The sequence below is a fragment of the Lutra lutra genome, chromosome 11, assembly GCF_902655055.1.
Source record: "Lutra lutra chromosome 11, mLutLut1.2, whole genome shotgun sequence".
NCBI classification, from domain to species: Eukaryota; Metazoa; Chordata; class Mammalia; order Carnivora; family Mustelidae; genus Lutra; species Lutra lutra.
Genome location: NC_062288.1, coordinates 38,352,836 through 38,366,449, shown reverse-complemented (window position 1 = coordinate 38,366,449; position 13,614 = coordinate 38,352,836). Strand labels below are relative to the sequence as shown.

The 13,614-nt window shown below is 44.7% G+C and overlaps 1 protein-coding gene across 1 annotated transcript in view; it reads right to left on the bottom strand.

Annotated features, from left to right (window-relative positions):
* Positions 1-9: 9 nt before the first annotated feature.
* Positions 10-13,614, bottom strand: part of COL1A2 (collagen type I alpha 2 chain) — a 35,403-nt gene continuing 21,798 nt past the window's right edge. The window contains exons 32-52 of the mRNA XM_047695794.1: positions 12,169-12,276; positions 11,422-11,475; positions 10,447-10,500; positions 9,712-9,765; positions 9,559-9,612; positions 9,355-9,462; positions 8,916-8,969; positions 7,989-8,042; positions 6,849-7,010; positions 6,143-6,250; positions 5,373-5,480; positions 4,945-4,998; positions 4,750-4,857; positions 4,538-4,591; positions 4,047-4,154; positions 3,526-3,579; positions 3,295-3,402; positions 2,728-2,986; positions 2,149-2,333; positions 1,219-1,461; positions 10-482 (exon numbers count right to left, since the gene is read on the bottom strand). Coding sequence (XP_047551750.1) covers positions 336-482; positions 1,219-1,461; positions 2,149-2,333; positions 2,728-2,986; positions 3,295-3,402; positions 3,526-3,579; positions 4,047-4,154; positions 4,538-4,591; positions 4,750-4,857; positions 4,945-4,998; positions 5,373-5,480; positions 6,143-6,250; positions 6,849-7,010; positions 7,989-8,042; positions 8,916-8,969; positions 9,355-9,462; positions 9,559-9,612; positions 9,712-9,765; positions 10,447-10,500; positions 11,422-11,475; positions 12,169-12,276 — 2,238 coding nt within the window. The 3' untranslated portion in view covers positions 10-335. The remainder of the gene's footprint in view (positions 483-1,218; positions 1,462-2,148; positions 2,334-2,727; positions 2,987-3,294; positions 3,403-3,525; positions 3,580-4,046; positions 4,155-4,537; positions 4,592-4,749; positions 4,858-4,944; positions 4,999-5,372; positions 5,481-6,142; positions 6,251-6,848; positions 7,011-7,988; positions 8,043-8,915; positions 8,970-9,354; positions 9,463-9,558; positions 9,613-9,711; positions 9,766-10,446; positions 10,501-11,421; positions 11,476-12,168; positions 12,277-13,614) is intronic.

The window sequence follows — 13,614 nt, the reverse complement described above, 5'->3', positions numbered from 1 at the left end:
AGCCACAAGTGGTGCAAATGTTCATGGTTTTTATTTTTCAGTTTTTATTTTGGTTTTCTTACAAAGGTTGACATTTTCCACAACAGGTTGTAAGAGTGTTGAAAAAAAATTCCAAATCTTTTTTTTTGGGGGGGTGGGGGAGGGAATGAATGAAATCATATTGCACTATGCTCTGATCGATCCTCCTCCTTCTCTTTTGCCCACAATTTAAGCAAGTAGATGTGCAGAGGAAATGGAAGGACTCAGCTCTCAGTTAAGAAAAGAAGAAAAAGAAATGGCAAAGAGAGAAAGTTTTTTCAGATTTCTTTTCTTTTTTTAATTTAGGTTGAGTTCATTTATTTGAAACAGACTGGGCCAACGTCCACCCTGAATTCTTGGTCGGCACCACCGATGTCCAAAGGTGCAATATCAAGGATAGGCAGGCGGGATGGCTTATTTGTTTTGTATTCAATGATTGTCTTTCTCCATTCATTCGTCTTTTTCTGTTTGAAAAAGAAAAAAATGTATATGAATATATAAAAAATATGTATATATATGTATATATGTATATGTGTGTTTATGTAACATATTTATATTTACATATGTGTGTATATATAAGTGTGTGTGTGTGTGTGTGTGTGTGTGTGTATAAATAATGTAGCACTATAGAGATAGTTAAGAACCACTTTTGGGCGTGTTCATTATGAAGTGTGTCCCAGATCACCATGTTCATCTTTGAACCAGAAGCATCAGGGGCGTTTTTACATATTCCAAGTGGTTTATTGCTACAGTATCATTTTTGAGGGGTGTGTGTCTCAGTAGGGAGAGCTGGGTGGGTATGTTGTGAGTATATTTTAATTTTTCTTCAATGTATAGCACAGTATAGAGACAAATTATATGCAGACAATACTATTAAGTCAAATAACGTGCATATCACTACAAATTATACCTTGGGACCTTTTAACCTCAAGTAATTTTAAGTTCCAGGAAGCCCTCATCATTTAACAAACTCATGTTTAAAGAAAAACTCTAATGCGCGGCCATGGTATGTAGTTCAGCTTTTCAGAGAATTTCCGAAGGCAAGATCTTATAAGAATTCCTCTGGACTTGCCATCTGAATTTAAATAAATACACTTACAAAAATGGATTGAATAAGGTAGGTCTCTCCTTCACCTGTTCATGCAGTGGTCTGAGCTAGAACTGCAGCCCCCCCTTCCCCCAGATGTTGCTATGACTTACAGAGCAGCCGTCCGCAAGCACAGTGTAGGTGAACCTGCTGTTGCCCTCGGCAACCAGTTCAACATCATTGGAACCTTGCAGAATGACAGCCTTTTTCAGGTTGCCAGTCTCCTCATCCATGTAGGCAATGCTGTTCTTGCAGTGGTAGGTGATGTTCTGAGAGGCATGGTTGGCCAGGAGGCGCATGAAGGCGAGTTGAGTGGCCATTTCCTTGGTGGTTACTCCTTCAGTGTTATATTCAAACTACAGAGAATAAGAAATGCTAGTTAAGTGGAGAGGGACTCAGATACTAACAGTCAAAAAAGAGATGGGGGAAAAAAAGGCTGCTGTGGGGAGGAATGATGGACTCAGATCTGAATCTTGGGGAAAAGATGCTTCTACAAAGGAAACTCAATTCCCTTGTCTGTGCAATATTAGTTCCCTAGAAGGTACACAGCAACTACCAGGCTGAGGCAAGATGATCTCCAAAAGGCACCTGTTTTAGATAAGCCTTTATGTGTACGTTTCTTCTTTAGAATAAGAGAGCAAGGAGACAGAGTCAGACCTCTTTCTTTTTCTGATTCCCACCAGTAGGCATTCAATAAAGTTGGTGAAGACATTTGATTAAAAATTCAGAAGAGCACATGTCCTGAGACTACACAGGCATGGGCATATGTAGTATGCGGGCTGGCACTTCCTTATGCTGAATGGCATTAGTTTCATCAGTGATTATCAGGTAAGTCCAATTTGAATAATAACTTTAGATTGTCTGGATATGTCCAGTCATTCCATCTTTAGTGTGCAGTCCAGCACAGAACCAAAACCCAAGAAGAGAGCAGGTTCTTTTTAATAACCCCATTTTGGTAAAGAATTAAAATGCAGATCATTAAAAAGTGAACAACTTTAATATTATTTAGCTAGGAGAGAAGGAGTGTTTGTAAGATTCCTCACCTGGGTACCACCATTGATAGTTTCTCCTAACCAGGTGTGCTTCTTGACCTTGGAATTTCTGTACCAGTTCTTGACTGGGATGTTTTCAGGTTGAGCCCGGATGCAGGTTTCACCAGTAGAGAAATCACAGTATACTTTGATAGCATCCATAGTGCATCCTTGGTTAGGGTCAATCCAGTAGTAACCTTTAAAAAAAAAAAAAAAACAACCCAGCTCAGAAAGCCTCTCCTTGACTAGAGCATAGGTTCTAATAATTAGTAGAGAAAGATTTTAATTCCCATAAGTAACACTGTGTACCCCACATTTAAGAGGATGGCTATTTTTAGGATTAGTCAGTTCTTCCTCTCCTCTCCTCCATGAAAAATCAGAGTGTATTACCACAAAAAAGGCAAAAATATATATGAAGAGGACCCTGGGACTGGGTGCTGGCTGGGAGAGGAAAAGGCTTTATTAATTAGGTATGATTCCAGATAATGCAATTTTTACCCCAAAATTTTTCACTGTAAATGTCCATGGGAACAGACTTTGCAAAGCCCAGCTCGTGAGAAGGGCTGGTCCGGCTCGGACATCCTGACTTACCGCTGCTCCACTCTGGGTGGCTGAGTCTCAAGTCACGGCATGTGCGAGCTGGGTTCTTCCTTGAGCCTTCAGGGGTAAGAAGGGTCTCGATCTGGTTGTTGAGGGATTTCAGAGTAGCATCAACTTCATAATCCTTGGGTCTGAGAGAAGGTGGTGAGCGAGGCTGGTCAGCCCTGTAGAAGTCCCCTTCGTAACCAAAGTCATAGCCACCACCACTTGGGCCGGGAGGGCCAGGAGGACCGGGGGGACCAGGAGGGCCCTGCAAAGGTGAGAGCAAGAAAGAGGAGGTTTCATATTTGGTCATAGTGAGAGACGTCGGGATAGCAAATTTTCAGCTGAGTGTTACACACAAGCACATTCTAATAAGGAAAAAAGAGTAACTTGATCCCAGGCATACTTGCAGGGACCGTACAGCTCCTTCTGTATGATCTTTACACAGTTTAGAACTAAACATATGGAAGGGGGGGGAACTACTTCAATGTGTGGTCACAGCCGTCTTGGGCTAGTCTGAAGAGAATATTCCTCAGGCCCATGATGCTCTTTATTATTTCATGGAACAGTACTTACAGCAGGACCTTGGCTCCCCTGAGAGCCACGGATGCCAGCAGGTCCAACTGTACCAGGATGTCCAGTGCGGCCATCTTTGCCAGCGGGGCCGGAAGGACCAGCAGGGCCCTAGGGAAGAAGGACACCAGGTCTGAGTGAGTCAGTAAAAACCCCACAAGGAAGGAGAAGCCTGGGGCTCCCTCCCTGCCATAAGCTCAGTTTCAGAGACCAAGGTCTTTTAGGTTGACCTACCCTAGGACCGGCAGGACCCACAGAACCAGGTGCACCTTGATCGCCATGTTGACCCTTGAAAGAGAGGACAGGAAAAATCACACTTTCAGAACACATGTCGACAAACAGTTTTGTTTTTTTTTTTTTTTAAATTGAATGGAAAACTTTAGTTTCAATGGACTCTGGTTTGAGAAAATTGAAAATGTAAAATGGGGCTCTTTTCTCCCATTATGTCTATTATATTCAATTATATTTTTTTTCTACAAGCTATTTCAGCTGTGCCATATTAGTCATTCCTCTAATTATATTTATTTTAAGTGGGGTTGAAGGACATTGTTGCCAGGAGATTTTAATATATGGATATTTCGATCTCCCCTAACCCGCACCTTTTTGTGTTGGGATGAAATAGCATTATCTCTGTGAGATGAAGTCAGCCAGAGAAGGGGAAGTGGATAGGAGTTCATTTTAGAGCGAGAGCAATGAAAATTTGAGGAAGATCATTTAAGACCCGTATACATGCAGGAAGGGCACACTCTACTTACAGCAAGACCAGGAAGACCTTGCAGTCCATTGTGTCCCTTTAAGCCAGGAAGACCTCTGGGCCCCTTGTCACCAGGCTCTCCCTTATCACCTCGAACGCCTTGTGGGCCCTGCAAAGAAAAAGGTGGACAGAGACAATTTACCTTCCTTTGAAAATGACACTTTCCCACAAACATTGCTTAATCTGTTTACAGAGCGAACTCAAGACATGCAGAGGGTTGAGAACCATATGAGTGTTATAGCCATCCATTCTCCTGATCTGCTTTAGTTGAGCCCTCCCTTAAGTGGCTGGATTTTTGTGATTATTTAATACAAACAGGCAGAGGAGATCTGGAATAGAAGAGACTTAGAAGCTAGTTGTAGCAATTCTCTACATGGACTGAATTTTTTGAAAAATATGAAATCTAGCCTATACATTATTTTTTTTCATGGACAGTCTGGACTGAGTTTCCTTAAATGTTAATCTGTAAAGAAATTTTCACCATGTACTTACACTTGGACCTCTTGGACCAGCAGCACCGACAGGACCCACAGAACCAGCAGGACCCTGCCAATTGGAGAAGCAAAACCGAACTTGTCAGCCAAGCCCAATCCTGCCCACCACCCCCCACCCCCGGCTAAAGCCCCACAGTTCTCGAGTGTGGGGAGGTCAGAGTGAAGCCTCCAAGGAGGACAGCACCAAGGGACTGGTATTTACGAACTTACAGGTTCACCACGGTTTCCATGTTTGCCAGTGGGACCCACAGGGCCATGAGGACCAGGTGCGCCCACAGCACCGACGGGACCAATGTTGCCAGGGTAACCGCGCTCTCCCTACCAGAAGCAAAGTGAAGTTTAGTATCCAGCTGGCCTGGATTCTATTCACTTTTAAATTGGAGAAAGACAAAGAGGTGTGCTGACCTTGTGTCCAGGTTGACCGTCACGGCCTGGGGGACCATCATTCCCAGGGTTGCCCTGTGAAGATACCATACCAGTTAAGGTGCTCAGGGAGGCTCTTTACCTCACCAGCCCCTAGAGTTCAGCTCCCCATCTTCATCCCTCCCGGTGCTCCACAGTGAACTGCCAGTCAGACCGACAGTTGGACCTGCCAATTAGAACTTGCCAGGCTTGTTTTCTGAGACGTGTTTTAAAGAGCCATCCCCCCACCCCCCAGCCCAAGTAATTTTTCATATTTTCAATAGCAGGAATGGTCAGGACACATAAATATCATGGAGAAACAGACCATCTTGTTCAGAGACTTGGAACAAGAGGAACTCAGCTGAGGACATGAAGCTGTGCACAGCGGAACACAGTTGGGTTTGGTTGTCCAGACAGCGTGTTAGACTCACATCACGACCAGCTTCACCAGGAGCGCCGTTGACTCCAGGTGCACCCACAGCCCCAGGGGGACCACGAGCCCCAGGTGGACCAGCAATGCCGAGAGGTCCAGGTTCACCCTAGAGGCAAAGAAGACGAAACATTCCTCTTGTTGGACTGAGCACAAATCTCACCCTCCCAGCACAATCCCGGCTAGGAGATACCGGCTGGAAAAGAGAAAGTGCAGTGAGGGGATGGGCCACAGGATGGCAAGAAGCATCATTCGCGTTCCCCTCGCCCTCCACACTCAGATGGCCAGTTTCGTGTAATTTTGGAATGTCGCCCCATACTAGGTGAGCCTGGTTGCATCTGATATTGCCAATGAAGTGAATTCACAAAGTTGAGAGAGTTTATGGAGATGAGAGGATTCCTAGTTGCTGTCATGTATCAGATTTAATGGAATGATTCAGAACTTCAGAGTTTCATTCTTCCTACAGGATAAATGATGCCAGCATTTCATGCTGCAGAGGAGTAAATGCAATTAGAGCTTATATAGTTCTTAAGCATGTAAAAAGAACAAAAATCATTCTGCATAATGTTAAGCTGTATCTTTATAGCGTGTGTCTAAGGAAGGTGGTATTAAAGCTTCTCAGATAAGTGACATGTGATCTGTATAAAGAAAATGCCATGAATAAAAAATCTTAAGTGGAGTTATTCAGTGATCAATCTGTCACATCTGAAGTGGCAGCTTTTAAAATCTTTTATTATGTTAATGAGAAGAAGAATGGTGTCAAACACTCACCACAGATCCAGAAACACCTGGTAGACCACGTTCACCTCGAGAGCCTGGGAGACCCAGAATGCCAGGAGCACCAAGGAGCCCTTGAGGACCTGAGGTGCCCGGAGGGCCCTGAAAAAGAGGGAAAATACTATCACTGGGGAGCCACGAGGTGGTAATACAGGTTGGCTTGGCAAGTATATTTCTTTGTAACTGGTTCCTCCCTGGACCAATGGGACAAGAGTGAAAAATGTGACCGAGATTAATGAAGTCATCCAGGGTGGTACAATAGAGTTTTTACAGAATCTAGGCCAAGAAGCAAGTTTTGACCTTGGCCTCTAACTGAACCCAGTCTCATAAAGGCACATTTCAGAGCAACGATAATACCAGACGTAGCGTGTTTAAGACATCGGTAGCTTATGGAGATTGATTCGTTTTCAATAGGATGGCCATGGCAGTGGGCTTCTGTTCTAATCCCAGGACCAGGGAGGTGCCCTTCTGATCAAACAGTGAGTTCCTTCATTTATCGTCATCCCCGTCTAGTGTCTTCTAAGCAACTGCCAGAGCTCTGACAGCTCAGTGTGTGCTGGACAGATTTCCTGGCTCGACTGAGCTCTACGTGAAAGCCTGCCGTACTCATCAGCAGATACACACCACCTGAAGATCTGCGTAAAGGCTTTACTGTAATTCAGTACGAGGTATTACCAGAGAAGAGCTTGAAATCACTTACAGCGGTACCAGGCTCTCCAGAGGGACCCTTCTCGCCGGCAAAGCCGGGGGGACCATGTGCACCGGTTTCTCCCGTTCGGCCAACTGGACCTTGGTCACCCCGAGGCCCACGGAGTCCTTCTTTACCAGCAGCACCAGGGGGACCAGGAGGGCCAGTGATACCCTGTGAGCAAATGACCGAGTCATTTATTCTGTTAATGGTCGCAGACCCAGGAGAGAGCTGCTGAGGTTCTAGAGAGGAAGATGCAAATAGCTGAAAGCGACAAAATGATATCCTGGCCATCCCGGGGCTCTGCTGAGGCTCTGTCACATTCCCTCTAATGGAGAGAGGCAACTTCCTGTCCTCCTCCTCCCGAGGCTGTGAGAAGGTGACTAATTGCGTTCAAGGCTACGGCAAATGTCTGTGAGGAGAAGAAATGCTGTGCTCCCAGGCCCCTGGCATCTTGGAATGAGAACTCTGGAGAGTGAGATGAGTGGGTCGTAAATGAATGGGACTTTGGGTTTGGGAGGACTCTGCTCATTTCTTTTTGAAGAAAACCAATACTGGCATTTTGTTCATAATTGAGGAATCAGATATGCTCTCAACTAGGTTTAATTAAATGCCTACAGGGAATGAAGATTTTTCTGTTATGAACCTGTAAAAGGATTCCAAGAAATCAACATCTTTGCTATTTTTTTCCCCTGAAACCTTAACCGGAAGACTTAATCCTTGGTAATTAATTAAATTCTCTTGAGTCCTGACAGGAGAGTCTGAATCAGAATTAAATTAGAGGCCAAACCACCTTTAAATTCAGGAACAATTATACCTTAACAACGGAGGCAGAATGTTGGCCATAAAGGGTAATTAGATATAGAAATATCTGATATGTGACTAAAACTGTTCTGTTTTTTTATTTTTAACGAAGAGACCATGCCCCTAAAAGGGGACTTGTGTTCACATGAATAAAAGCCTCTTAAGCTGATCTTATAAAATATAATCTGTGATGGGTTTGCCTTAATGTTTCAGGAAAACTGATTTCAGACCAGAAAAGTAATAGCAAAATATTAGTAGCAGGTTTCCAGAGAGTTTCTTACCAGTTTCCTACTAGAAACAAGGCCTTTTGGCTAGAGTAAATGACATATTTTGAAGTGATTTACTTACAGAGGGCCCAGGAGGACCAGTCCGTCCAGCAGCACCAGGGAAGCCAGTAGCACCCTAAGAAGCAAGCAGAAGCACATTGAAGTTCTACAATCAACACCAACTCTAGGGATTTGGGTAAGACGGCAATTTCTCCTCTGGCCAATCCTTAATACACGTGACCGAGGACGGACCAAGGAGCACGTAGGGCAGCCTCATACAGGGTATTATTTGACAAGGACTCCGAAGACTTCCATGTCTGCACCTCTCTCCCAGCAGCATGCCCCTGTCACAACACTCGTATTTTGCATTAAGGCTCTGATGGTCCTTTTTGAAATGCTACCATATAACCTGACGCTTCTAAGAACAAGAAGACAAGACACCATGCCATTATTACACATTGATGTGTAATGTCTTATACCATGCTATCTTAACCACCTGGCTGGGTGCGAAAGAAATGAACACTGGAGAAGTACTTTTGTTTCCAGAGGAAGGTACAAGAACAGACCAAGAGTATTAACTGCGGTCCAGTGAGAGCAGGAAAGAGTGAGTGCAGCTCATTCCTAGGGAGGTTCGGGTCCTGAAGGAGTCAGTGTAACAGCACTGGGCAGGTCAGAGAAAGAGCATGGTCAGGCAGGAGAAGGGGGGGATCAGCAAAAGGACAGGGGGTACCAGAGAAATTATTTTTACCCATTTCACAATTCAACAACTGGGGTTAACTTTGGTTATTACCTCAGGTGAGGCGGTAGCAACATGCACTGTAGGAGTTCCAGTTGGGATTAGTAACCCACGATTTAACTTCAGTATCAGAATTCCTCTGAAAAAAGTGAACCTGGATCTCAAGAGTCTCCTGAGTATAGTTCAGAATTAACCAAACATCTCCAAACTTTCAAGTTGTTTTTAATAGATTCTAAAGAAAGACATGTTATCAGAGTCCCTTGAAATACTCACAGGGGGACCGCCATCACCACGACTTCCAGCAGGACCAGGGGGACCATTTGGACCCTAAATGGAAACAAACCAGAAAGACATGGGGTCCAGTCACAAGACATTTCCTATAAATGTTGCTTTTTTATTCAAAGGTAATCATTCACATGTCTATTAGAGACCAATTCAGAAATTAAAAATGATGATCATCTGTGTCATGAAATAAATGTCCTCGCTTCAGTTCAACCACCCTCATGGGTTATACTAAAGAAGTAAGAGGGGATGATGTTTATGAAACTTTACAAAGTATAAAGTGGAATGCAAATGTTAATTCTTATTTTTTAAATCATCTTCTATCCAGTATGTTCCTGGTACACAGCAGGCACTTGATTGATCTATGCTGAATTGTAAGAGTTCATGGGTAATGACACAGGCCATGTCGAGTACAGTGAATTCAACTTACAGAGGGGCCAGCGGATCCGACAGGGCCTGTGGGACCAACAGGACCGTTTTCACCCTTGGGCCCTTTGGTTCCTCGCTCTCCTTTAGCTCCAGGTTGACCAGCAGCACCCTGTTAGAGAGGAAGAGTTGTGTCCGGGTGTCCCAGCTCACTCTACGTGCCAGCTTGAGGATGTTTTCAGATTAAGTTGCGTCCTAAGATACTCACAGCAGGACCAGCAAATCCATTGGGGCCAGCGGGACCGACCTCACCACGTTCACCCTGGGTGGGGGGGAGGGATATTAAGAATGGCACAGCAATCTTAGGTTTATTAAGGTCTAAAAGTTATGAGTGTCCTGGATGACCCAGGTTTCCACTTACAGGGCTACCTCGAGGACCAGCAGGACCAGCAGGACCAGCAGGACCGGCTTCACCCTATAATGGGATCAAAGAGGAGTTTGTCACATCAGTGCTCACAGAGGCAGTAAGGAGAGGGACCGGTGATAGAGAGCAGAATTTGCAGTTGTGTCCGAAGAGAAAACCACATCTCAGGAAGTAAAATAAAATGGATTCTTACTGTGCTTAATATTGTATTCATTTTGGGGGGAAGTGGTATTGGTCATACACTTGCAAAAACACTATAAATCAGTGCCCACAATATGAGGAGGAGGACATTTTAATTTTTAGATGGACACAGAGCTGATCTATTTGCTGCAATCTGTGCAGTACAATAAATAAGGTCTATTTTAAGTGGACTGTTCAATGTGAAATGGGCACACTATGTATTTTATTGATTTTTTACAATTGAAGGCTTTGAGGAGGCTCAGTGCATTAGGATATTGTTAATGGGCAATGGGGAAAGTCTTTAAAACAAATGATAGGGATTAAAGTATAGATCAGATAGCTGGCTCATGTAGAGGAAGGGAAAGAGAACTTTAAACACAGAGCATTTGTTTCGGGCGGCCCCATCACAACAGATAGGTTTTTAAATAAGTAGGCTCTATACCAAGCCATAAAAATGAGTTGCGGGGGCTCTCTAGGGCGGGGGCAGGCAGCAAACCTGTCGATGCTGCTAGTGGCTCCCAGAGCCATGACTCCATGAGAATGCATGCTTACCCGGTCACCAGTGGCTCCCGCGGGACCAGGGGCACCTACAGCACCAGGAGCACCCTAGCACCGAAAAGAAACAAATCTTATTAATTACACCCCTAGGCCATCAAAGGTGACCCCTGCCATTTCCCCTTGCTGTGCTCAGACCGTGACCGAATGCTGTCACTGCACACTCAGGGTGGACATGGAGAAAGCTTTTGATGCACTTCAGTTCTAATTATCAAAACCATTAGAAGCAGCTCTCGGGAGGAAAGTACCCCAGTGATCAAGGGAATGTGGAAGTCAAGGGCACATTAGGAATTGGGGAGATCTGAACTTGCTGCTCTTGTCAGGCTTCCCGGAGAGCAGCCAATGAGCAGCCTTGTTTGAAACCGCCAGGGCTAGGGGATTCAGAGAGAGGACGATTTTCAGTGTGACAGAGGTGTCAGCTCTGAGGGAGTGAGGAGAAGAACCAAGGTGGCCAATGGCCTGGAAGAGCCACATTGCCAACTCTCCAGGCAGGGTTATTATCCCTTCATGGCATGATCTTTGGCCTCTCCATGGCATTAACAGCTAATCACGGGGGTGGCTCTTGGAGGGAAAAATTCTTAGGCCACATATTTGAATAAATGGCACCTTGTGTGAGGTTCTGGCTTCTTAAAATGCAGGTGTTCCTGGTCTTTTTCCAAAGTCCTATAATAATCACTTAATGTTCTATTAAACCTAGAGCTTTTGGCTTATAGTTTGTACTCAGTAGAGTTAACACTGAGGAAGGTAGAAAGTCATTCAGGTTATGCTTTTCAAAGGGATAAGTTCTGTTCAATCTTTCTTTTGGAACATGTTAAATGATCCTACCGTACATAGATTCAGGAAGGAAAGGAAGATTCTTATTAAACCCGGATCCTCCTTTTGTCAGTTCTGTCTTGGAAAGCTGCTCAACTCAAACCGAATGAAATGGAAACACAACAACAGTCTGAGTACAAACAACAACACTCTACTCACACGGGCACCATCTCGGCCTGGGTTACCAACTTCACCTCTGAGACCAGTTTCACCCTGAAAGTATAAAGCAAGAGCAACTTTTGGTTTTCCGGCCCAATTTCTGGATCAAAACGAATCCGCAGTGCTTGTACAGAAAATCCCACACACCTCTAGTCCTGTAACATTTAGTCACGTCTTGAGTCCCTACCCTTCTCTGGGTTGTTGAATGAGGGGAAGAAAAAATGTAAGGGAAAAATAATTCAGGGCCCTCTCCAGATTATCGTGAAATATATTCTTTTCTAATTTCCATACACTCCCCTGCAGCATAATCAAGCAAGGTACACATTCACGTGGACAGAATTCTAAGGCGACATCACAATGGGCCTCGGTGCCCGATCGCTCTTACGGCGTAACTAATGCAGCAGCACGGCTGACAGCTGTTCAATATAGCGTCTTCCCATTAATTAGGGCAGGATGAGGCATTATTGTTAGTGGCATTAAAATGAGCCTCATGTATTACTCAACACCATCTGTTTGCGTGAAATTCCATGGTAGCAAGGAATTTTGCCAGATTAGTGAGTTTAGAAATGCGTAGGTGCTAGGTGGCAGAGAGAAATGTGTAGAGATAGGTCTCAAAACTCTAGCAGACCACCTCCCAGGAACTGTTTTAAAAACAAAACAAAACAAAACAAACCGGGCAGCCCTGGGTGGCCTGCTTGGCTCAAGTTCCTCAACAGCACATGTTAAGGTGCAACAGTGAAAGGGTACCTTTTCTCCCTTGCCTCCTGGGACGCCGGCAGCGCCCCTCTCTCCCGGGAGCCCACCGGGACCAGACGGACCCGCCGTGCCCGGAGCACCCAGCACACCAGGCTCGCCCTGGAATCAAACACACGTGAAATCAATTATGTCAGCGGCAAGAGAAGAAAATGAAACTCGAACTCTTGAAGGATTCCAATTTTAACATTTAATAGGTCGCATTCTTGCCTGCTTAGAGACACAAAGGAGGGCTATTGAAAAGCAGGGAGGCTGTAACCGCGGGAGACGCTCTTAATGACGCGGTGGCTGAAGAGAATTGGGAGTGGGTGGCCGTGAGCTTTCTGTAACCTGCTCCTGGTCCTCTTCAGGCGGGCAGGCAGCCATGGAAAAGAGGAGGCCCGGACAATAGGACGCGCAGAGTGAAAAATGTTGGCCCACAAACCTTTCTCAAGGATAAGTTGCTCAGCCCACGCAGGCGATATGGAGAGAAACCTTGTCAGCTGGGGAGATGTTTACATTTGAATCTCCTTAAGGGTGGGGAGTACAAGCTCCCACTTTATATAAAAACCCTACAGTTCCATGTACTTCAGACCTATTGACCAACTTCTAAGAGAAAACCGAGAGTACTATCCTCCGGACCGTGTTTTCTTTCCTGTTTCCTCTCTCCCTCTTAGCTTTTTCTCTAATATCCTTCCACCTCCCCAGATGGCTTTTTGCAACTGATCTTTGCTCCCCCCTCCATAGGAATCAGGAGTCACAGGAATTGCCTTCTCTTTATTGTGGTCAAAGTAATCCATTTTTTAGAAATGTGTCATTCCACCTATTTTAAAATGTAAACCAGATTCCGGTTTGAAACCCAGCTTGTCAGGCTTCTGTCTGGGAGATGAACGAATTGTCCAGTTTTTACCTCTCTTATCATGAAAACTCAGACTGCCTCTGGAAGTTTTTCTCTCTTAAGTAGAAGGTGGAACTTTGTTCTTAAAAATAGTGTCCAAGGGCGCATGGGTGGCTCAGTGGGTTAAGCCGCTGCCTTCGGCTCAGGTCATGATCTCAGGGTCCTGGGATCGAGTCCCGCATCGGGCTCTCTGCTCAGCAGGGAGCCTGCTTCCCTTCCTCTCTCTCTGCCTGCCTCTCTGCCTACTTGTGATCTCTGTCTGTCAAATAAATAAATAAAATCTTTAAAAATAAAAAGTGTCCAATTGTTTGCGATGTTTCTAGATTAAAATCCAAGTATTAGCGGCATGATGACGTGAGAGTAAGAACCATACTAACTCATTCATGCCTGTAGAACACTGAGACTTCCCTTCCTTTACACTAATTCAGGTCCACTGGAATCAGATTGTCATTTACGGAGATGGAAATCATTACAGAGTAGGAAATTTAAAAAAAAAACACCTGAAAAACAATTCATTTCCTGTTGTAAATGATCTCGTTACTCTAGAGCATAGTGGGCCAAAG